At 37.4% G+C, this 24762-nt stretch overlaps 1 protein-coding gene across 6 annotated transcripts in view; it reads left to right on the top strand.

Annotated features, from left to right (window-relative positions):
• TTC29 (tetratricopeptide repeat domain 29) overlaps positions 1-24762 on the top strand; it is a 266130-nt gene that overhangs the window by 141815 nt on the left and 99553 nt on the right. For 5 of the 6 annotated variants that reach the window (XM_055276061.2, XM_055276059.2, XM_055276060.2 and 2 more), the window contains one exon: positions 6194-6422. In XM_055276061.2, coding sequence (XP_055132036.1) covers positions 6194-6422 — 229 coding nt within the window. Of the gene's footprint in view, positions 1-6193; positions 6423-17703; positions 17860-18038; positions 18352-24762 lie in introns of those variants that run through there. The other variant, XR_008657260.2, reaches the window with a different exon arrangement.

Raw genomic sequence — 24762 nt, 5'->3', positions numbered from 1 at the left:
CACCTATGAGTGAGAACATGCGGTGTTTGGTTTTTTGATTTCCTGACTTTTTAATGATCACCATTCTAACTGGCATGAGATGGCATCTCAAACGTTTCTATTTCTCCACATTCTCTCCAGCATCTGTTGTTTCCTGAGTTTTTAATGATTGCCATTCTGACTGGCATGAGATAGTATCTCACTGTGGTTTTGATTTGCATTTCTCTAATGGCCAGTGATGATAAGCTTTTTTTACATATGTTTGGTGGCCACATAAATGTCTTTTTTTGAGAAGTGTCTGTTCATATCCTTTGCCCACATTTTGATGGAGTTGTTTTTTTCTTGTAAATTTTTTGAAGTTCTTTGTTTCTAGATTTTAGCCCTTTGTCGATTCTGGATTTTAGCCCTTTGTCAGTTGGCTAGATTGCAAAAATTTTCTCCCATTCTGTAGGTTGCCTGTTCACTCTGGTGATAGTTTATTTTACTGTGCAGAAGCTCTTTAGTTTAATTAGATCCCATTTGTCAATTTTGGCTTTTGTTGCCATTGCTGTTTGTGTTATATTCATGAAGTCTTTGCTCATGCCTATGTCCTGAATGGTATTGCCTAGGTTTTCTTCTAGGGTTTTTATGGTTTTAGGTCTTCTGTTTAGGTCTTTAATCCATCTTGAGTTAATTTTTGTATAAGGTGTAAGGAAGGGACCCAGTTTCAGTTTTTTGCATATGGCTAGCCAGTTTTCCCAACACCATTTATTAAATAGGTAATCCTTTCCCCATTGCTTGTTTTCGTCAGGTTTGTCAAAGATCAGATGGTTGTAGATGTGTGGCATTATTTCTGAAGTCTCTGTTCTGTTCCATTGATCTATATATCTGTTTTGGTACCAGTACCATGCTGTTTTGGTTACTGCAGCCTTGTAGTATAGTTTGAAGTCAGGTAGCGTGATGCCTCCAGCTTTGTTCCTTTTGCTTAGGATTGTCTTGGCTATACAGGCTCTTTTTTTGGTTCCATATGAAATTTAAAGTAATTTTTTCTAAATCTGTGAAGAAAGTCAATGGTAGCTTGATGGGGATAGCATTGAATCTATAAATTACTTTGGGCAGTGTGGCTATTTGCACGATATTGATTCTTCCTATCCATGAGCATGGAATGTTTTCCCATTTGTTTGTGTTCTCTCTTATTTCCTTGAGCAGTGGTTTGCAGTTCTCCTTGATGAGGTCCTTCACATCCCTGTAAGTTGTATTTCTAGGTATTTTATTCTCTTTGTAGCAATTGTGAATGGGAGTTCACTCATGATTTGGCTCTCTGTTTGTCTATTATTGGTGTATAGGAATGCTTGTGATTTTTGCACATTGATTTTGTATCCTGAGACTTCGCTGAAGTTGCTTCTCAGCTTAAGGAGATTTTGGGCTGAGATGATGGGGTTTTCTAAATATATAATCATGTCATCTGCAAACAGAGACAATTTGACTTCCTCTCTTCCTATTCAAATACTCTTTATTTATTCCTCTTGCCTAATTGCCCTGGCCAGAACTTCCAATACTATGTTGAATAGGAGTGGTGAGAGAGGACATCCTTCTCTTGTGCCAGTTTTCAAAGGGACAGCTTCCAGCTTTTGCCCATTAAGTATGATATTGGCTGTGGGTTTGTCATAAATAGCTCTTATTATTTTGAGATACGTTCCGTCAATACCTAGTTTATCAAGAGTTTTTAGCATGAGGCCATGTTTAATTTTATTGAAGGCCTTTTCTGCATCTATTGAGATAATCATGTGATTTTTGTCATTGGTTCTGTTTATGTGAGAGATTACGTTTATTGATTCGCATATGTTGAACCAGCTTTGCATCCCAAGAGTGAAGCCAGTTTGATTGTGGTGAATAGGCTTTTTAATGTGATGCTGGATTCAGTTTGCCAGTATTTTATTGAGGATTTTTGCATCAATATTCATCAGGGATATTGGCCTGAAATTTTCTTTTTTTGTTGTGTCTCTACCAGGTTTTGTTATCAGGATGCTACTGGCCTCATAAGATGAATTAGGGAGGAGTCCCTCTTTTTCTATTGTTTGGAATAGTTTCAGAAGGAATGGTACTAGCTCCTCTTTGTACTTCTGATAGAATTTGGCTGTGAATCTGTCTGGTCCTGGGCTTTTTTTGGTTGGTAGGCTATTAATTACTGCCTCAATTTCAGAACTTGTTATTGGTCTATTCAGGGATTTGACTTCTTCCTGGTATAGTCTTGGGAGGGTATATGTGTCCAGGAATTTATCCATTTCTTCTATATTTTCTAGTTATTTGCGTAGAGGTGTTTATAGTATTCTCTGATGGTAGTTTGTATTTCTGTGGGATCAGTAGTGATATCCCCTTTATCATTTTTTATTGCATCTATTTGATTCTTCTCTCTTTTCCTCTTGATTAGTCTGGCTTGCATTCTATCTGTTTTGTTAATCTTTTCAAAAAACCAGCTCCTGGATTCATTGATTTTTTGAAGGGTTTTTTGTGTCTCTATCTCCTTCAGTTCTGCTCTGATCTTAGTTATTTCTTGCCTTCTGCTAGCTTTTGAATGTATTTGCTCTTGCTTCTCTAGTTCTTTTAATTGTGATGTTAGGGTGTCGATTTTAGATCTCTCCTGCTTTATCAATGTGGGCATTTAGTACTATAAATTTCTCTCTAAACACTGCTTTAGCTGTATCCCAGAGATTCTGGTACGTTGTGTCTTTGTTCTCATTGGTTTCAAAGAACTTATTTATTTCTGCCTTAATTTTGTTATTTACCCAGTAGTCACTCAAGAGGATGTTGTTCAGTTTCCATGTAGTCATGCGGTTTTGAGTGAGTTTCTTAATTCTCAGTTCTAATTTGATGGCACTGTGGTCTGAGACACTGTTTGTTATGATTTCTATTCTTTTGTATTTGCTAGGGAGTGTTTTACTTCCAATTATGTGGTCAATTTTAGAATAAGTGCGATGTGGTCCTGAGAAGAATGTATATTCTGTTGATTTGGGGTGGAGAGTCTTGTAGATGTCTATTAGGTCTCCTTGGTCCACAGCTGAGTTCAAGTCCTGAATATCCTTGTTAATTTTCTGTCTCATTGATCCATCTAATATTGACAGTGGGGTGTTAAATTCTCCCACTATTATTATATGGGAGTCTAAGTCTCTTTGTAGGTCTCTAAGAACTTGCCTTATTCATCTGGGTGCTCCTGTATGGGATGCATATTTATTTAGGCTAGTTAGCTCTTCTTGCTTCATTGATCCCTTTACCATTATGTAGTGCCCTTCTTTGTCTTTTTTTTTTTTTATCTTTGTTTGTTTAAAGTCTGCTTTATCAGAGATTAGGATTGCAACCTCTGCTTTTATTTTGCTTTTCATTTACCTGGTAAATATTCCTTCATCCCTTTATTTTAAGTCTATGTGTGCCTTTGCACATGAGATGGGTTTCCTGAATACAGCACACTGATGGGTCTTCAGTCTTTATCAAATTTGCCAGTCTGTGTCTATTAATTGGGGCATTTAGCCCATTTACATTTAAGGTTAATATTGTGATGTGTGAATTTGATCCTGTCATTACGATGCTAGCTGGTTATTTTGCCCATCAGTTGATGCAGTTTCTTCATAGTGTTGATGGTCTTTACAATTCTGTGTTTTTGCAGTAGCTGGTACTGGTTTTTCCTTTCCATATTTAGTGCTTCCTTCAGGAGCTCTTGTAAGGAAGGCCTGGTGATGACAAAATCTCTCAGCATTTGCTTGTCTGTAAAGGATTTTTATTTCTCCTTCGCTTATGAAGCTTAGTTTGGCTGGATATGAAATTCTGAGTTGAAAATTCTTTTCTTTAATAGTGTTAAATATTGGCCCCCACTCTCTTCTGGCATGTAGGGTTTCTCCTGAGAGATCCGCTGTTAGTCTGATGGGCTTCCCTTTGTGGGTAACCTGACCTCTCTCTCTGGCTGCCCTTAACATTGTTTCCTTCATTTCAACCTCGGTGAATCTGACGATTATGTGTCTCAGAGTTGCTCTTCTCGAGGAGTTTTGTGGTGTTCTCTGTATTTCCAGAATTTGAATGTCGGCCTGTCTTGCTAGGTTGGGGAAGTGCTCCTGTATAGTATCCTGAAGGGTGTTTTCTAACTTGGGTCCATTCTGCCCGTCACTTTCAGGTACACCAATCAAATGTAGATTTGGTCTTTTCACATAGTCCCTTATTTCTTGGAGGCTTTATCATTCCTCTTCTTCTTTTTTCTCTGATCTTGTCTTCACACTTTATTTCATTAAGTTGATCTTCAATCTCTGATATCCTTTCTTCTGCTTGATCGATTCAGCTATTGATACTTTTGTATGCTTCACGAAGTTCTTGTGCCGTGTTTTTCAGTTCCATCAGGTCATTTATGTTCTTCTCTAAACTGGCTATTTTAGATAGCAATTCATCTAACCTTTTGTCAAGGTTCTTAGCTTCCTTGCATTGGGTTAGAACATGGTCCTCTAGCTTGGAGGAGTTTTTTATTACCCACCTTCTGAAACCTACTTCTGTCAATTCGTCAAACTCATTTTCCATCCTGTTTTGTTCCCCTGCTGGCAAGGAGTTATGATCCTTTGGAGGAGAAGAGGCTTTCTGGTTTTTGGAATTTTCAGCCTTTTTGTGCTGATTTTTTCTCATCTTCGTGGATTTATCTACCTTTGGTCTTTGATGTTGGTGATCTTCGGATGGCATTTCTGTGTGCACATCCTTTTTGTTGATGTTGATGCTATTCCTTTATGTTTGTTAGTTTTCCTTCTAACAGTCAGGCCCCTTTTCCGCAGGTCTGCTGGAGTTTGCTTTAGGTGCACTCCAGACCCTGTTTGCCTGGGTATCACCAGCAGAGCTGCAGAACAGCAAAGATTGCTGCCTTTTCCTTCCTCTGGAAGCTTCGTCCCAGAGGGGCACCCTCCAGATGCCAGCTAGAGCTCTCCTGTATGAGGTGTCTGTCGACCCCTGCTGGGAGATGTCTCTCAGTCAGGAGACATGGGGGTCAGGGACCCACTTGAGGAGGCAGTCTGTCCCTTAGCAAAGCTTGAGCACTGTGCTAGCAGATCCACTGCTCTCTTCAGGGCTGGCAGGTAGGAAAATTTAAGTGTGCTGAAGCTGTGCCCACAGCCTCCCTTCCCCAGGTGCTGTGTCCCAGGGAGATGGGAGTTTTATCTATAAGCACCCGACTGGGGCTGCTGTCTTTCTTTCAGAGATGCCCTGCTCAGACAGGAGGAATCTAGAGAGGCAGTCTGGCTACAGGGGCTTTGGGGAGCTGTGGTGTGCTCCACCCAGTTGGAACTTCCCAGAGGCTTTGTTTATACTGTGAGGGGAAAACCACCTACTCAAGCCTCCATAATGGCGGGCCCCCCTCCCCCCACCAACTTCGAACATCCCAGGTTGACTTCAGACTGCTGTGCTGGCAGCGAGAATTGCAAACCAGTGGATCTTAGCTTGCTTGGCTCCGTGTGGGTGGGATTCACTGAGCTAGATCACTTGGCTCCCTGGCTTCAGCCTCCTTTCCAGAGGAGTGAATGGTTCTGTCTCGCTTGCATTCCAGGCACCACTGGGGTATGAAAAAAAAAACTCCTGCAGCGAGCTCAGTGTCTACGCAAATGGCTGCCCTGTTTTGTGCTCGAAACCTATAGGCACCAGAGGGAATCTTCTGGTCTGTGGGTTGTGAAGAACATGGGAAAAGCATGATATCTGGGCCACAGAGCACCATTCCTCACAGCACAGTCCCTCACAGCTTCCCTTGGCTAGACGAGGGAATTCCCCAACCCCTTGCACTTCCCAGGTGAAGCACTGCCCCACCCTGCTTCAGCTTGCCCTCCGTGGGCTGCACCCACTTCCCAAAGAGATGAGCCAGTTACCTCAGTTGGAAATGCAGAAATCACCTGCCTTCTGTGTTGAGCTCACTGGATGCTGCAGACCAGAGCTGTTCCTATTCGGCCATCTTGCCAGACATTGCAGAACTTAAGTCTTATATAGCTTAGTCTAATAGATACAACTTTCCTACTAAGTTAATTTCAAGATATTGAATGGTGAGTAATCACAGGTCTTTAAAAGAACCTTATCCTAATAGCCTACTTTTCATCTGTTTCTTCTTCAAGATGAACTGCTGTAACTGTCAAAAGGTCAGTGTGGGACATGCCAGGGTAAGGTCAGAAAATATGTGAAATGGTGACATGAAAAGTAAGAAAGAAAATTATTTCTCTTACCTTTTTAGGGATACTACAACAAAGCTTCTGAATGCTTTCAGCAAGCTTTTGACACAACAGTAGAGCTAATGAGCATGCCTCTGATGGATGAGACAAAAGTTCACTATGGAATAGCAAAAGCTCATCAGATGATGCTTACAGTGAACCACTATATAGAGTCTGCAGATCTCACAAGCCTCAACTACCTGCTGTCATGGAAGGAGAGCAGAGGTGACATTGAACCTGATCCAGTTACTGGTAAGGCACTGGTTTTTAGAATACTTTAGTTTTCATATAATGCTCAATGGTTAATTCACTTTCATTGGAAAGGTTCACTCAAATGTTGGTGATTTTAATTTGATTGGTAATTTTAATTTTATGGATCCATTACTACATGAAGGTTGGATATACTTTTGTGCTAAATTATACCTTTGATGTTTAAGAGAAGCATAAAACAGTGGTAATAATGTGGTGTACCTGATAAATCACCATTCTCATGCTGTTTTTTTTTTAATCAGTTATCTTAGTCAACAATATGTACTGATGAGGCATAAGGAATGTGAAATAAGCTTATGCTTTTTTAGCATGCTCCGTGTTATACCTTACTGAAAAGAGTGACTGTTGATGAATGCCAATTTGTTTTATGCGCTTACTTTACTGATGAGTACTTTTATCAGTTTGAGTTGGAATATTAATTTAGAAAATACTTGGTAGTAATCTTTCTGAATTCTACTTTTTTGCCACATGCTTTTTCTTATTCAATAGAATTGAAGAATTCTATTCAAAATAGTCAATTAAAACCAAACAACTAGAAGGGATGCAGGGGTCAGTATTATGTGCCAACTAGGCTTGGCTTTAGTCCCCAGTTAAGAACTTTAGAATGGGATATTTTAAAAACCAAAACAAAATAAAATAAAAAACAATACTGCCTATGGCAGACTTTAGAGTTTCTTTTATTTGTGTGCAAATCAAACTTTTTAAAGTAAAATATTTTGGCATAACTCAAATGGAATCATAAGGCAAACCTTTTGTAATGTGAAGAAGTATCTTCTATTTGATTTTAACTCTTTGTTTTCCCCTGTGGTCATTTAGATGAAACAACAGTCTATTTGGGTATTTATTTCCTCCATAGAATAAATTGTAAATAATAGCAAATTAAGCACAAATAAGTTTTGTTGACTTTTTTAGGTCAGTAGAATACTACTTAACTACCCACCATCCTCTAGTTATAAAATAAGGAAAGATCTTCTTCCAAATACATCCACAGTAAGAGAAAACAAGATGAAGTCTTCAAAAAATTGGCAGCTTCTTGAATTTCAGTGTGTTCAAACACCCCCAAATATTTACAGTCCATTATTAACTGACTGCTTTCAGGTCATATTGTGCTTACTTCAGCACGCTGTCTTGTCATCATGTATTTGAGAGTTCTGTAGTTTTGAGTTATGTATCCTTCAGGTTTGCATATTTTCTGCCCGGAATGGCAGAAAATAATGCAGAGGAAACATGACTTATATTAGATTGCTTATTCTGATGAAGGTTTAGTAGAAGATGAGTAAAGCTACTCACATTTTCAGATTTATTTTGGATAAACTCCAACCATCACAATGGTAATTATGAAAAAAAATACTCCTGAACAAAGTATCTTCTGATCAGATCTATGTCTATTCGAGGCCATCCTGATTTTCACTTTTAAAAAATCTCTTTTTTTTTTTTTTTTTTTTTGAGACAGAGTCTTGCTCTGTCATCCAGGCTGGAGTGCAGTGGTTTGATCTCGGCTCACTGCAAGCTCTGCCTTCTGGGTTCACACCATACTCCTGCCTCAGCATCCTGAGCAGCTGGGACCACAGGCGCCCAACCATGATGCCCGGCTAATTTTTTTATATTTTTAGTAGAGACGGGGTTTCACAGTCTTAGCCAGGATGGTCTCAATCTCCTGACCACATGATCTACCTGCCTTGGCCTCCCAAACTGCTGGGGTTACAGGTGTGAGCCCACCGCACCTGGCTCTTTTGATTTTCTTTATTCTGTAAAACTATTTATTTTTCTATACTTTTAATGTTTTATTTCCATGTTTTTGTAAGGTCATGCTTTTTTTTTCCAACAGGACTTAGGAGCAGAACAAAAGCATATCAAAATATTATTCAGACATTAAAAACAGCTATTTGTATGGTAGAGGGGTGCAGATTAAGTTGTTCAGAATGCTATAAAATAAAACATTCCTTTGCTGATTTATTTCACCTACATTAGAAATATATGCATGGATGAGCCACAACATTATAAAACTGAAAAATAATAACCTTTTGGATCCAAGTACAAGTGAGAAATTAATTCTCATACTACTGGCATGATTTAACATTTTCAGGGGTAGCCCTTCTATTTGGAAATAAAACCTGTAGGATATTATCAAGCACGTTTGTTTACATAGACATATTTTTTAATTCAAAAGACGTGAAATTTTGCTTTAAAATGCTTCAAAAATACTTATCGAACCACAACTCTTAACACCATCTCTGCTCTGCTTAAAAATCTGCCTTGGATCCCCACTGCTTGCTCATTAAATACAAGTTTCTCAATCTTTTCTGACCACTTCCCTCCCCTGCCCTCTGCCACTCCCCCTGCCCTCAGCATAACACATACTTTATTATCACCTACTTTCAGTTCTAGCCCCATCCAGGAAAATCTTGCCCATTTTGCTAGGTCATTCTCAAATGCTGAAACCCTCCATGATGCCCTCTTATTTAAATGTGGTCTCTTCTCTGTCCCACATTGAATGTCATTCATTTCTCTCCACGCCCTTTTCATTTGGCATATTCTGCATCCTACCACGGCCATTTCTGTAATTGCCTTAACTGCCTGATTTACGGGTAAAAGTCTCTTGAAAACAGGTCCTTGTTCTTGGTATTCCCTACAAAAGAAGACACGATGTTTGGCATCTACTAGGTACCAAGTAAATATTTGTTGAATTAAATAGAATTCAAAATGAGTATGTATGCCCTAATCATGAGCTAATTTGCATTAACTACTTTTTAAACAAAATGCATAGTTTCCCCCTCTTCTTGGAAAACCTGTGATCCAACACTGCATTTTGATTACCATCCAATTATCACATGAATGAAGGACGACACTCACCCAACATGATGTCAACAAAATGAAAAAATACAAAAATATTATTTGGAAATCTGAGCAGCTTTTAAGTTTTCAACTTTTGCCTTTCTTCTAAGAAAAGGCATCTTTAATCTTGCCATTGAAGGGTCCCATGTATTCAGAAAAAAACAGATCAAAGATCTGAAAGATACATTTTAAAAGCTGTGCAGTTATCTTCGCCTCTGAGACTTCCATCCTCCAAACAAATCATTAGCTCAGAGAGCAGGCAATATTCTTTTAAGCAGAGGAACATGACCCCCTAAGGGAATAGAGCAGTGAGAGCACTCAGGTCTCTAGATGAAATAGAACAGTGACTCACCAGCAATCATCTCTCATCTTTCTACCTTTCGGAGGGAACACAGCAAATATAGGCACCTTCATTCTGTTCTAACACTCTTAGATATGGTTAGACCTGATTGCTTGTTCTTTCTTTCCAATATTAAAATAGGAATAGATTATCCTCCCAAACTTAGGGATTTAGAAGAAATTCAAATTTATTGCAGTTCAATAAAATTGTTCATCCTAAATCAGCTGAAATTGGTTGGCTCCGGAAGGCTTAAGAGCCTATGAATTTCTGCTGATTTCTCCAGAATATAGTTTACTTTCCTTACTAGAGCTATTATCTCTACAATCAAGAAGAATTTTTTTTTAAATGAAAGGCTCATTCATATGGCCTTTTGGAGATCTCAGACCCACATGTGGAACAGCAACACAGAAGCAAAAGCTTTCCATATTCAACTTAATAGCAGTGTTAACCTAGAAATGTAATTATAGCCATTTAAATACCAACATTGTTAACCACTTCATTGATAATAATTATATCAGTAATATGGTTTTAATGTACTTTCTTATTGTAGCCAAATGTAAATGACATCAGAGAAATAAGACGCAAATCCTGACTATAGAAATACAGTAGATTAAACTGCTGGCAGTCAGTACTTAAAGACACTATTTTCTACAAAATGGCATGTAAAGGTTTCCTTGACTGGCAATGATATCATCATAGTTTTATGCATCATTTAGTATTCTTAAAAGAGAATGATCAAAACCATGACTTTGTCTCACAGCCCTTGGTTTATGTTGACTTAATGTGGGTCCCTGCACTTAATGTTGAGTCATGTTTTTGTAACCTGTTCCTTGCTTGTATTTTTCATTCATGAACTCAACCCTTTAAAAAAAAAAAGTGAAAAAAATCACTTTCACTAGTGATCCTCAGCTTTTATTACAATCAGCTACTTCTGTTGGTTAATAACTTTAATAATGAGGAGGAAGTCATGGAATTAGCCAAAAAGTCAGAAAGCAAGTAGGTTTTATCCATCTTATAATCACAGAGCAACTCTCTGTCTTTAATAATGTTTTCATAACCAACACAAAGAAAAGGAAGAGTCTTGTGAAAAATATGACTGAATCAAAGCTCACCTACTGGCAGCTTGGTGTCATTCAGAGAGGCTACCAGTCAAGAGTCCAGTGATCTGAGCTCTAACATCATATTGAGCACTAATTAGCTTTGTGACTTTCAGCAAAAGATTTCATTTTGTGTCCTTAGCCTGTTACCTGAGGTTCAAAATATATGCTGATAAGATTCCTCTGGAACTGATTTCTCAGTAAGAGCATCTTTCTTACTAAATATGGTATTTTGTAGTCTTTTTTTTTTTTTTTGAGACGGAGTCTGGCTCTGTCGCCCAGGCTAGAATGCAGTGGTGCAATCTCGGCTCACTACAAGCTCTGTCTCCAGGGTTCATGCCATTCTCCTGCCTCAGCCTCCCGAGTAGCTGGGACTACAGGTGCCCACCTCTACACCCGACTAACTTTTTGTATTTTTAGTAGAGACGGGGTTTCACTGTGTTAGCCAGGATGGTCTCGATCGCCTGACCTCGTGATCCGCCTGCCTTGGCCTCCCAAAGTGCTGGGATTACAGGCGTAAACCACTGTGCCTGGCCCGGCCAGTATTTTGTAGTCTGTACGAGTACAATCTAGATGTTCATGAGCATTTTATTTGTTGTTTTTCTCCCCACAAACATCAGCTTCTGTGAGTTTCCACAAAAGGAAACTTATTATTATCATTATTTTTATTATATATTAAACAACTGTAGGAAGACCAAGTATATTTGATCCTTCTGCTAGAATTTATAATAAAAGTTTTACTTTTCCCTGGTTGGCACTCTTGAGGTTGCTAATCTTAGTGAACTATATTATCTGAAGACTTTTAATTCATCCTCCTGTATCCAATCCTGTGTCTTACTTCCCCTTAGCATTTCCTCAACCCTACCCTATCCCCCGCTGTTCCTGGGGCTCCTGATTTCTGAATATTCCTGCTTTTCTTCTAATGGTTATCCCTTTTCGTATACTTTACTTTGTGGCTACCTCTTCCCTCCTAAATCTGGTGCCACTCCTATATCCTATAGTCCATATGTTCAAGGAGGTAGTAGGAACTTAAAGAGTCATGGAATAAAATGTCCAAGATGAAAAATAAATTGAATGGGATTAGCAGCAGATTACACAATGCAAAGGAAAAGGTTAGTGAACCTGAAGACATAGCAATAGAAACTATTCACAATGAAATACTGAGAAAAAATACTGAAAAAAAAATTGAACAGAGAATGTCAGAGAACTGTGGGTCAACTTCAAGAAGCCTAATATATAATTGAGTTGGAGGCCCCAAAGAAGAGGGAAAAGAAGAGAGAACGAATATATATATATATATATATATATATACACATATATATATATAAAACAAAGTAATCAGTGGCCAGTTGTTTTACAAATTTGATTTAAGAAAAACCACAAACTGGAATTTAAGAAACTCAATAAACCCTAAGCAAAAGAAACATGAAGAAACTAAACCGAGGCATACCATAGTCACAGTGCTTGAAATCAGTGATAAAAAGAAACATCTTAAAGCAGCCAGGGTGAGGTGGGAGAGGAAGGACACTACATACAAAGACAGGACAAACAAAAAAAACCAGAAAGATCTTTGTAAAAAACACAGTTCAGAAGAAGGTATTTAAAGTACTGAAATAAAAAAAAATAAGCATCAAACCTAGAATTGTATACTCAGTGAAAATATCTTTCAAAACCATAGGCAAAATAAAGATTTTGCCAGCCATACAAAAGCTGAAAGAATTAATCACTAAACAACAGTACAAGAAATGTTACAGTCCTATATACTGACGGAAAAAATGATTCAGTTTGAAATCTGCATCTGTGCAAAGAAATAAAGAACATGAAAATTAGAAATATATCAGTAAAAATAATTTTTCTTTTTAAATTTGCTTTAAAAATAATTGATTAATGCAAACAAATAATAATACATTGTAGGGTTTATAACAAATGTGAAAGTAAATGTAAATTAAATGGAGAAATCTGATTTTGTAGCTGCACCTTCAGTTTCCACCAGGCAGACAACAGCCAGCCTGGGGACCACCATAGCTCAATATTTGAACTGAATGTTGTCAGTGCTCATCAGTCTCTTCTTTGGGAACCCACTGTTTTAGCATCCATATCTCATTGCGTAGTTGTTGGTTTCCTCTAAAAGGGATTTGTTTTTAATTTTGACCTTTTTTTTTTCTGAGATTACAAAACTTTACCTGGCTAAAGGTGGGTGATATATTTTGATACTGGGTATTTTGGGGCCCCAAATCATCACAGCCTTCTGCACAAAGGGGGCTTCTAATGTCAGCTTTGTGGGTTTTTTTTTTTGACCTTTAGTAGGAATTTATTTTTAAGTTGTGCTATCACAGTAAAGGTCAAAATTTAATTATCCATTAGGTATGTTATTATATGTATAAATGTATGTATGCATTTAAATATTTCTGCTCTATTAATATTGCAACATTCTTGACTTTTATCTATCCCTCATCTTTTTTATTTTTATTATTATACTTTAAGTTTTAGGGTACATGTGCACCATGTGCAGGTTTGTTACATATGTATCCATGTGCCATGTTGGTGTGCTGCACCCATTAACTCATCATTTAGCATTAGGTATATCTCCTAATGCTGTCCCTCCCCCCTCCCCCCACACCACAACAGTCCCCGGAGTGTGATGTTCCCCTTCTTGTGTCCATGTGTTCTCATTGTTCAATTCCCACCTATGAGTGAGAACATGCAGTGTTTGGTTTTTTGTCCTTGAGATAGCTTACTGAGAATGACGATTTCCACTTTCATCCATGTCCCTACAAAGGACATGAACTCATCATTTTTATGGCTGCATAGTATTCCATGGTGTATATGTGCCACATTTTCTTAATTCAGTCTATCATTGTTGGACATTTGGGTTGGTTCCAAGTCTTTGCTATTGTGAATAGTGCCGCAATAAACATACGGGTGCATGTGTCTTTATAACAGCATGATTTATAGTCCTTTGGGTATATAACCAGTAATGGGATGGCTGGGTCAAATGGTATTTCTAGTTCTAGATCCCTGAGGAATCGCCATACTGACTTCCACAATGGTTGAACTAGTTTACAGTCCCACCAACAGTGTAAAAGTGTTCCTATTTCTCCACATCCTCTCCAGCACCTGTGGTTTCCTGACTTTTTAATGATTGCCATTCTAACTGGTGTGAGATGATATCTCATTGTGGTTTTGATTTGCATTTCTCTGATGGCCAGTGATGATGAGCAGTTTTTCATGTGTTTTTTGGCTGCATAAATGTCTTGTATTGAGAATTGTCTGTTCACGTCCTTTGCCCACTTTTTGATGGGGTTGTTTTCTTCTTGTAAATTTGTTGGAGTTCATTGTAGATTCTGGACATTAGCCCTTTGTCAGATGAGTAGGTTGCGAAAATGTTCTCCCATTTTGTAGGTTGCCTGTTCACTCTGATGATAGTTTCTTTTGCTGTACAGAAGCTCCTTAGTATAATTAGATCCCATTTGTCAATTTTGGCTTTTGTTGCCATTGCTTTTGGTGGTCTTTGCCCATGCCTATGTCCTGAATGGTAATGCCTACGTTTTCTTCTAGGGCTTTTATGGTTTTAGGCCTAACATGTAAGTCTTTAATCCATCTTGAATTAATTTTTGTATAAGGTATAAGGAAGGGATCCAGTTTCAGCTTTCTACATATGGCTAGCCAGTTTTCCCACCACCATTTATTAAATAGGGAATCCTTTCCCCATTGCTTGTTTTTGTCAGGTTTGTCAAAGATCACATAGTTGTAGATATGCAGCATCATTTCTGAGGGCTCTGTTCTGTTGCATTGGTCTATATATCTGTTTTGGTACCAGTACCATGCTGTTTTGGTTACTGTAGGCTTGTAGTATAGTTTGAAGTCAGGTAGCGTGATGCCTCCAGCTTTGTTCTTTTGGCTTAGGATTGACTTGGCGATGCGGGCACTTTTTTGGTTCCATATGAACTTTAAAGTAGTTTTTTCCAATTCTGTGAAGAAAGTCATTGGTAGCTTGATGGGGATGGCATTGAATCTATAAATTACCTTGGGTAGTATGGCCATTTTCTCGATATTGATTCTTCCAACCCATGAGCATGGAATGTTCTTGCATTTGTTTGTATCCTCTTTTATTTTGTTGAGCAGTGGTTTGTAGTTCTCCTTGAAGAGGTCCCTCACATCCCTTGTAAGTTGGATTCCTAGGTATTTAATTCTCTTTGAAGCAATTGTGAATGGGAGTTCACTCATGATTTGGCTCTCTGTTTGTCTGTTATTGGTGTATAAGAATGCTTGTGATTTTTATACATTGATTTTGTATCCTGAGACTTTGATGAAGCTGCTTATCAGCTTAAGGAGATTTTGGGCTGAGACAATGGGGTTTTCTAGATATGCAATCATGTCATCTGCAAACAGGGACAATTTGACTTCTTCTTTTCCTAATTGAATACCCTTTATTTCCTTCTCTTGCCTAATTGCCCTGGCCAGAACTTCCAACACTATGTTGAATAGGAGTGGTGAGAGAGGGCATCCCTGCAGCACCACACCACACCTATTCCAGAATTTACCACATAGTTGGAAGTAAAGCTCTCCTCAGCAAATGTAAAAGAACAGAAATCATAACAAACTGTCTCTCAGACCACAGTGCAATCAAACTAGAACTCACTAGGATTAAGAAACTCACTCAAAACCGCTCAACTACATGGAAACTGAACAACCTGCTCCTGAATGACTACTGGGTACATAACGAAATGAAGGCAAAAATAAAGATGTTCTTTGAAACCAATGAGAACAAAGACACAACATACCAGAATCTCTGGGACACATTCAAAGCAGTGTGTAGAGGGAAATTTATAGCACTAAATGCCCACAAGAGAAAGCAGGAAAGATCCAAAATTGACACCCTAACATCACAATTAAAAGAGCTGGAAAAGCAAGAGCAATCACATTCAAAAGCTAGCAGAAGGCAAGAAATAACTAAAATCAGAGCAGAACTGAAGGAAATAGAGACACAAAAAACCCTTCAAAAAATTAATGAATCCAGGAGCTGGTTTTTTGAAAAGATCAACAAAATTGAAAGACCACTAGAAAGACTAATAAAAAAGAAAAGAGAGAAGAATCAAATAGACGCACTAAAAAATGATAAAGGGGATATCACCACCGTTCCCACAGAAATACAAACTATCATCAGAGAATACTACAAACACCTCTACACAAATAAACTAGAAAATCTAGAAGAAATGGATAAATTCCTCGACACATACACCCTCCCGAGACTAAACCAGGAAGAAGTTGAATCTCTGAATAGACCAATAACAGGCTCTGAAATTGTGGCAATAATCAATAGCTTACCAATCAAAAAGAGTCCAGGACCAGATGGATTCACAGCCAAATTCTACCAGAGGTACAAGGAGGAACTGGTACCATTCCTTCTGAAACTATTCCAATCAATAGAAAAAGAGGGAATCCTCCCTAACTCATTTTATGAGGCCAGCATCATCCTGATACCAAAGCCTGGCAGAGACACAACCAAAAAAGAGAATTTTAGACCAATATCCTTGATGAACATTGATGCAAAAATACTCAATAAAATACTGGCAAACCGAATCCAGCAGCACATTAAAAAGCTTATCCACCATGATCAACTGGGCTTCATCTCTGGGATGCAAGGCTGGTTCAACATACGCAAATCAGTAAATGTAATCTAGCATGTAAACAGAACCAAAGACAAAAACCACATGATTATCTCAATAGATGCAGAAAAGGCCTTTGACAAAATTCAACAACCCGTCATGCTAAAAACTCTCGATAAATTAGGTATTGATGGGACGTATCTCAAAATAATAAGAGCTATCTATGACAAACCCACAGCCAATATCTTACTGAATGGACAAAAACTGGAAGCATTCCCTTTGACAACTTTGTGGGTTTTGATGGCTTTCTATTTGCTATGAGAAATTTTTTCAGGCTCATGGCATACATCTTTGCATCCAGGCCTGGAATCTACCATTTCTACAAGGGACCCCAACAAAAGAAATTTTTGAAAAAGCAAAAGCAGCTTCTAAAAATCTAAAAATAAATGAATAAAGCCAGTGACCCTAAATATGTATCCAGTTGGTGATATAATCACACAGAAAGGAAGAATTCCAGGTGGCTTTAAAACAGAGAAATTTGACCATAAATCTCTAATGGATTATATCCTAAAAAATGCCTCCCACCCAAAAAATCTAAAACTTTTTTCAGTAGTCATGTTATTGGTGTTGATGTTGACGTTATTACGATGTGTGGTTTAGGAGACATTAAATGGATAATTACTTAATATACTAAGTATTTTATTCACAGTGTCCCTATGGACTAAAATTCTCACCTTGTATAAGTTCCTTATTTGAAAATTGGGGTGCAACAGAGGTGATTAGACTATATGATCTCTGAATTCCTTTTTTGTTCTTTAAATCTACGATTCCTAGGTTTCTGAGAAAATTCTTATGCTTTTAAGTTTTATTTTACTCTAATTGAATTTAAGATATTCCTAAACACCAAAAAATTATTATGGGTTTTTAAAACATCATTCTCCCTGATATGATTTTCAACCAATTCCATCTAAATAACTCCTTTACATTGTGTTTGCCATGATATTGCAAGTATATCAACATATGACAGTGGAAGGGGAGGTGGGAAAAAACAAACGTTTATGAAATGAATCATTACATAATCTCAAACAAAATTACTTCAAAATTCCTTAGTTATACCCTAGAATAACACTTATTTAAGAATTTCTGGAGCAACACACTGGAATAGAGAATTAAGAAAAACCCAAAAAAGATAAGCCTGTGAATTTGGAGAAGGCGTATTTCAGTGATGGGAAGTCTTCTTTGACTACAGTCTCCAAGTGTTGGGCAGGGAGGAATTTGGGCTTTGAAGTCAGTCAATCAATCTCTTCGTTTGAATCCTAACTCCTCCCCTCCATAGCTGATGGACCTGGGTAACTTTACCTTTGTTCCCTCATCTATAAAAGGAAGATGACAGTTCCTCCCTCACAAGGTTGCCTTGAGGATCCACTGACAGAATTCACCTGTTGGCCACCTGCCTAGTGGCCATTGCCCGACTTCTTACCTGACAACAGAATTCTTACCGGTTTTTCCTCTTCAAGGTCCCACGTACTTAAAGGGAGGTAAGGCCTTTCTCGATCCCCAGTCGTTGAATATTTACTATATAATTCAGTCACTGTGATCTCGTTATACTTGCCGAGTGACAGCTTCAGAAAGAATATGTGACACAATCCTAAACAACCATATAAGAGAAGAAAATCTTCTGATGGATTCCTAACAATATTTTCTTCATTCCTAAAAGGGAGCACAAAATAAGGAATTCCCCTTTTCCTGATTTTAAATGTTGATGCATGAATATGTGATGCCTGGAGCAACCATAGCCAACTTGCAACCAAGCTATCAAAGTGCTGAGGATGGCAACGAGAAAGCACAGAAGGAATCAGATGCGTAACAAGTTCCGGGCATGCCAAAGTAACCAACCCTGTAATTACCACCACTACTTTCTATTAATGTGAGATAAATGTCCCCATTTCTCTTTGTATTTTATTATTTTTAATTGACAAAAACAAATTATATATATTTATAATGTACAACATGATGTTTTGAAACATGTATTCATTGTGGAGTGTCTCAAGCTAATTAGCATATACAATATCTCACATACTTTTTTTCTTTTTTGAAGGGAGAAAACAAACTCTACTATCTTAGCAATTTTCCAAAAACAATACATTGGCCGGGCGCGGTGGCTCACGCCTGTAATCCCACAACTTTAGGAGGCCGAGGCAGGTGAACCACCTGAAGTCAGGAGTTCGAGACCAGCCTGACCAACATGGTGAAACCCCATCTCTGTTAAAAATACAAAAATTGAGTGGGCATGGTGGCGGGCGCCTGTAATCCCAGCTACTCAGGAGGCTGAGGCAAGAGAATTGCTTGAACCCAGGAGGCACAGTTTACAGTGAGCTGAGATTGTGCCATTGCACTCCAGCCTGGACAACAAGAGCAAAACTCCATCTAAAAAAAAAAAAAAAACCAATACATTGTTATTAACTACAGACACTATATTGTCCGATAGATCTATTGAACTTATTCCTCCTATCTGACTGACACTTTGTATCCTTTGGCCAACATCTCCTCCTCCCACCCCCAAATTTTTCTATTTCTTAAGCCATTGTTAACTGTTTAAAAAAAAAAAAAAAAACTTGTATCTAACAATACTGCAAGAACGAAATGTCGAGTAGTGCCAACACATTATCTATCACGGAGAAACAACTGTGGTCATTACTTTGGTCCCAGCTGCTAGCACCATGCCTGGCACATAATAGTGCGCAAGGAAAACCTAAACTGTGCAACTGTTTGTTGAACAATAGTTGTTTACAATAGAATTTTAGTAAATATGTTTTTTTAAAGCATTAGGCAAGATCTCAAAATCTGATATGCTCTCTGAATTTTAAAAACACATCATGTTCTAACTGTACTTATCTCTCCTCCCAACTTAACTCCTTTCCTAATGAGAACACCCATTCCTTCAGAGTATCAAAGTTATGAATGTAGTTACGAAGAAATCAAATTGAACTAATTCCTCACCAAATTATGCCTGAAAGTGTTTTAACCTATTCAGAGCAATTAGGGTGTTTTTAAATGTTAGAAGATTACCTATGGCCAGAACTTAGGGCAGTTGTAATACAGTATGTAATTGAAATCATTCAGGCAGTGTGGGGCAAGATAATTATGGATAATGAGGCCAATACTGGATCCGTCTTGTAAAAGTTGGGAATCTGCCTTTAAATTCAACTTCTGTAAGCTCTCCTGAATTTCAAAGCTTTCCTTTATTTAACATGAATCTACATCCCCTTTTTTGGGGGGAAAAAAAGAGGTCATTAGAATTTGTATTAAGAAAAATATGTATGCTATATTTTAACAAAGGAATTTTTAAATGACACATCACTCTCTGATGAATCTGATGAAAGCTAAGGGGTCTCTCTCCAGGAAACATGCAACTATGGAATATATAGCTGACTTGAATGACACAGGTTTGAGCTACGTAGGTCCACTCAGATGCAGATTTTCTTCCACCTCTGCCATCCCTGAGATAGCAAGACCAATCCTTTCTCTTCATCCTCCTCACAATTTTCTTAATAACATTTTCTTTTCTCTAGCTTACTTTATTGTAAGAATACAATGTATACATACAACATACATACATACAACATACAATTTATATGTTAATAGACTGTTCATGTTATCAGTAAGGCTTCCGGTTAACAGTAAGCTATTAGCAGTTACATTTTGGGGGAGTCAAAAGTTATATGCAGATTTTCCACTGCAGCAGGGTCAGCACCCCTAGCCCCTTCATTGTTCAAGGGTCAACTGTAATTTCAGAGAGATCAGTAACCATTGCTGAAATAGGTAGAAATGACAAGTGCTTACAAGTATCTGATTCTTTTCTCTCACATGGAAGATTGCACTTCCCAGTCCCTTGCAACTGGACAGGGCTCTGGGACTGACTAGTTCTGGCCAATGGACTGTAGTCAAAAGTCACTTCTGGCTTAAGCATAGGAGAGCCCACCAGAGACTGCAGCTGATTCTTTTCCTGCTATAGCAATCGTGGAGAAAGCCTTATTAAAAATAATAGAACCAACAGATCGAAGCAGCCTGGATAACTAAATCTGCAATTGGAGAACATTTGCCCAGAAAGTCACTCCTATCAGCAGCAGACTTTGTGTGAACACGGAATAATCCTTTTTTTGTGACAAACCATTGATATCTTCAGACTTTGTTACCACAGCCTAATTTAGCATGCCTTAACTCCAAAAGATTCAGGATTCTTCATCGTGACTCCCAAAGGTCAGCAGTGGGAACTCCAGTGGGAGAATTGGGACAGCCATGAATTGTATGACGATTTACAAATTGTATGTTTTTAGGTTGTTGGCCTGCATGTGATTCTTTCAGAGGGAGAGGCCCTTAAAATCTTTCATTTGTACTTCCATTTCTAGTCACAGAAAACAAGTTTGATAAGACAAATAGAGATAAAACATTAAAATGTGTTTTCTATATATATCTACTACATGCTAGCGTCAAAAAAGTGTAAAGAAGGATATGCATATTTTCTGCTAATCTTATTTAAATTATAATAGATTATGTAAGTATATTTCTAATAAATACCAAGAAGGGGCTTATATAATTCAGCGACTTCTGCAACTAATAAGAAAATGAAATAATTCCAAAGGTGAAACATGCTGAAAAATATAAGTCAATACTTAATTGTAACCATATTTTAATAAGGAAGACAGAAAAATTTGAGTTTGAATTACAAATTTCCTCATTCAAATACAATTCATCTATCTTCATTTATTTTCTACAGGTGACAAGTTGCTTCCTTAAGAATAAAGTATTTCTTTAGAAACTGTTGCTCACTTCATTGGGAAATAATAATGTAGCTCTAGATCCCTCGGGTTGAAAGATCTTTTTTTTTTCTTTTTCTTTTTTTCCCCCTCTGAGAGTCTCCTTCTCTATCTGCTACTTTGGTTCAATAAAAGAGAATTCTTGATTGCTCAGACAAAAACTACACTTCTTTTAGATTCTGCTCACAGTTCTTGGTAGCTGGTGGTGTTACCAGTTTTAACTTTCCAATGTACACTGAATTCATCACTTGTAAGAAAAATGTAGCTGGGTTTCTCTAATCTGATTTTGTTTCAACTTTGTCTTTAATTGCTAGTTTGAGGAGCTTATGAAAAGTTTGTCAGTTAGTTAAACCATAGCAAAATGAGAGTGAATCAGTAGGAGGGAAGAGTTGGAGAACTCAGCTGTCACCCCATTTATATTTGTCTCATTCTCAGCAAAGGTCTTACCTCTGCCTCTAGCTATGTCATTTGGCCTGTGGCCACGGATTCCAAATGTTATGCCAGTTTAGCTAGATGCTTTCTACCATTGCTAGAATTTGGAAGCAAAATGATCCTCTCCTATGTGTATTTAATCCTTTTTTGGTAAGGCTTTCTTAGGACAATTCTAGTGATTCTTGGTCCATAAGATTTCTTCCAAAAAAAGAAGCAATATGACTGTATTTAAAACATGAACACATTAAAGGCACATGTTTTGTTGGATTCTAATTCTTGCTGAACTTTTCCTGATTCAGGATTTTTTAGAAAAAATATATTCATGGTCCCATAATTTACTTTTCTTAATGTTCTTTTACTCTGTCCTCCTTGCCTTTTTAACTCCCAGATGAGGCTAAATATTCTATGATCTAGATTGTTTAGCATAATTAATACAAAAATAAATGCTTTTCATGACAAATATCCCTTTAGAAATTATTTCCAATGTCTTATCCCCGGATACATATTTCACTTCTCATGGATGATGTCTGCCTCCTGGCGATGGGTCAGTGGCCCCAGTATGGGAAACGTTGGGCAAGACTATAAGGACAAGAAGTAGTGGCATATGTCTTCATTTTAATGCCAGTCCATCCTGACCAGTGTTTTCACCTTCCTGGAATGAATTTTTGAATCGCTATGAATGTACCTGCACACATTTACTTTCTTAGTCCTCTGAACTACTGTGGCAATGAAATAAATATTGAAAGGACTAACGAATATTCACCAACCCCAAATCTTTTCACACTACATTATACTCAGGTTTTCTCTGACTTTCATTTCATTCTAAACTTCAGTCAAAAAGCCTGAGCAGATAGGCCTACTTTTACTGTGCTCTTAAGGTAAACAAAGTTGGACTTTGTCAAACCAATAAGAAAAACTAAAGTTAGTTCATTTAAGTGCTGTTCCTTTGAGGGATTGCATTTATTAACCTCTAATATGAAATCAGATACCTAAAAGGAGAAAAGCCTAGTTAATTTCAAACTTTAGTGAGATAAGTCTGATCTCTCTGAATTAAGACTGTGCATTTCCATTTACCTATGTAACAAACCTGCACAACCTGCACATGTACCCTGGAACTTAAATTATTTTTTAAAAAAGGCTGTGCATTTCATGATATCAGCAACTAATCAAGTATATTTTGCATTATTATCAAAAGAAGTCTAGTGCAACCCTTCAAAGGGCTTCTAGCCTTGCTTATGAGATAGTAAGCTCTTAAGGAGGGAAACAGTTTTCCAGTTTCCACATATTTTTAATTCTAATACTAAAGTACTAAAGTGGGGAAAAATGAAATGAAATGAAGCTTCAAGATCAATAGGAAAAGAAAGGGTGAGAAAACTCGGGAAAACTGGGTCAAAATAACCATCTTAAAACTTTGAGATTAATATTTATACTGTACTGTACAGATTTATTCGGCCCAAGTTTTTACCACCACTAGCTAACAGGATTATGGAAAAGGGGAAATAAACTATGCAAGAGGAAGCTATCACATTCATCCTTTAGCTACTAATTTCCTTCTATCATAATATGAAAAAACTAATTGTGTTGAATATAATGTGAGCAAAAGAAACAATATTTTTTCATTAAAATCTTAGTAGGCATGGATGAGCAGGCTGATATTATAATTTGATCACAGGAATATTTCCTAAAAATATAGATGTCCAAATAGCTACATTAACTACCTCTCATGTGAATGACTTCATTCGTCCACCCACCTTTATCCAGGGCTTTAAATTGTAATCACTTTTGAAGATTTGTATGAAGAAATGTGAATATAGTATTTTTTTAGTAATTTGATTGGCAGGAAATAAGAAGCAAAACATTACAAGCACAGCTTTTTAATAATTTATCATTACTTACATGAATCTACTAAGTTTGGGCACACAATTATATGACTAATTATGTTGAAAATCCAAGTGGATGCTTAAATAGATGACCATGCCCTGAGGCCCTTCCAGTTGTTTCTGCTGTCTCATTTAACCATGCAAATGTTATTAAGCATTCCTGGCTAAAAATTTTCAGGCATGTGCAAGTGTAATTGCATAGGTAATTATGCATAATGCTGCCACTTACTATATCTAACATAGGAATTTTTCTTTTTTAAAAAACTTCAGCTTTCTACTGGATAGAGTTCTCAGTACAAATATGATTTATAAAAGATAAGTAGATGAAAACCAACCTATTGCTTTTCCTCAGGGTCTCTTCTAGACTCTCTTTTGCACATCAATTTGAAGGAAAAGAGAAAAATATCAAGCCAAATACAGGCATACCTTGGAGATATTGTGGGTTCAGTTCCAGATCATTGCAACAAAGCGGGTCACACAAATTCTTTGGTTTCTCAGTACATATAAAAGTTATGCTTACACTGCACTTTAGTCTGTTAGGTGTGCAATAGCATTTGTCTAAAAAAACAATGTACATACCCTTATTAAGAATACATTATTACTAAAAACAAAATGCTAATTATCATCTGAGCCTACGGCAAGTCATATCATTTTGCTGGTGGAGAGTCTTCCCTTGATGTTAATAGCTGTTGATTGATCAGGGTGGTGGTTGCTGAAGATTTGGGTGGCTCTGGTAATTTCTTAAAATAGTGCAATTTGTCACATTGATTGACTCTTCCTTTCACAAAAGATTTCTCTATAGTACACAATGCTGTTTGATAGCATTTTACCCACTGTAGAACTTCTCTTAAAATTGGAGTCAAACCTCTCAAACTCTACCACTGTTATATCAACTAAATTTATGTAATATTCTTTGTTGTCGTTTCAACAATGTTCACAGTATCTTCACCAGTAGTAGATTCCATCTCAAGAAACCACTTTATTTGCTCATCCATAAGAAGCAACTCCTCATTTATTCAAGTTTGATTATGAGATTGCACAAATTCACTCAGATATTCACGTTCCACTTCTAATTCTAGTTCTCTTGCTATTTCCACCACAACTGCAGTGACTTTCCCCACTGAAATCTGAAACCTCTCAAAGTCATCCATGAGAGTTGCAATCAACTTCTTCCAAATTCCCATAACTATTGATATATTTTGACCACCTCCCATAGATCATAAATATTCTTAATTGGCATCTAGAATGATGAATCCTTTATAGAAGATTTTCCATTTACTTTTACCAGATCCATCAGAAGAATCAACTACCT

The sequence above is a fragment of the Symphalangus syndactylus genome, chromosome 4 (genome assembly GCF_028878055.3).
Source record: "Symphalangus syndactylus isolate Jambi chromosome 4, NHGRI_mSymSyn1-v2.1_pri, whole genome shotgun sequence".
Classification (NCBI taxonomy): Eukaryota; Metazoa; Chordata; class Mammalia; order Primates; family Hylobatidae; genus Symphalangus; species Symphalangus syndactylus.
This window is presented reverse-complemented; position numbering and strand designations above follow the sequence as displayed.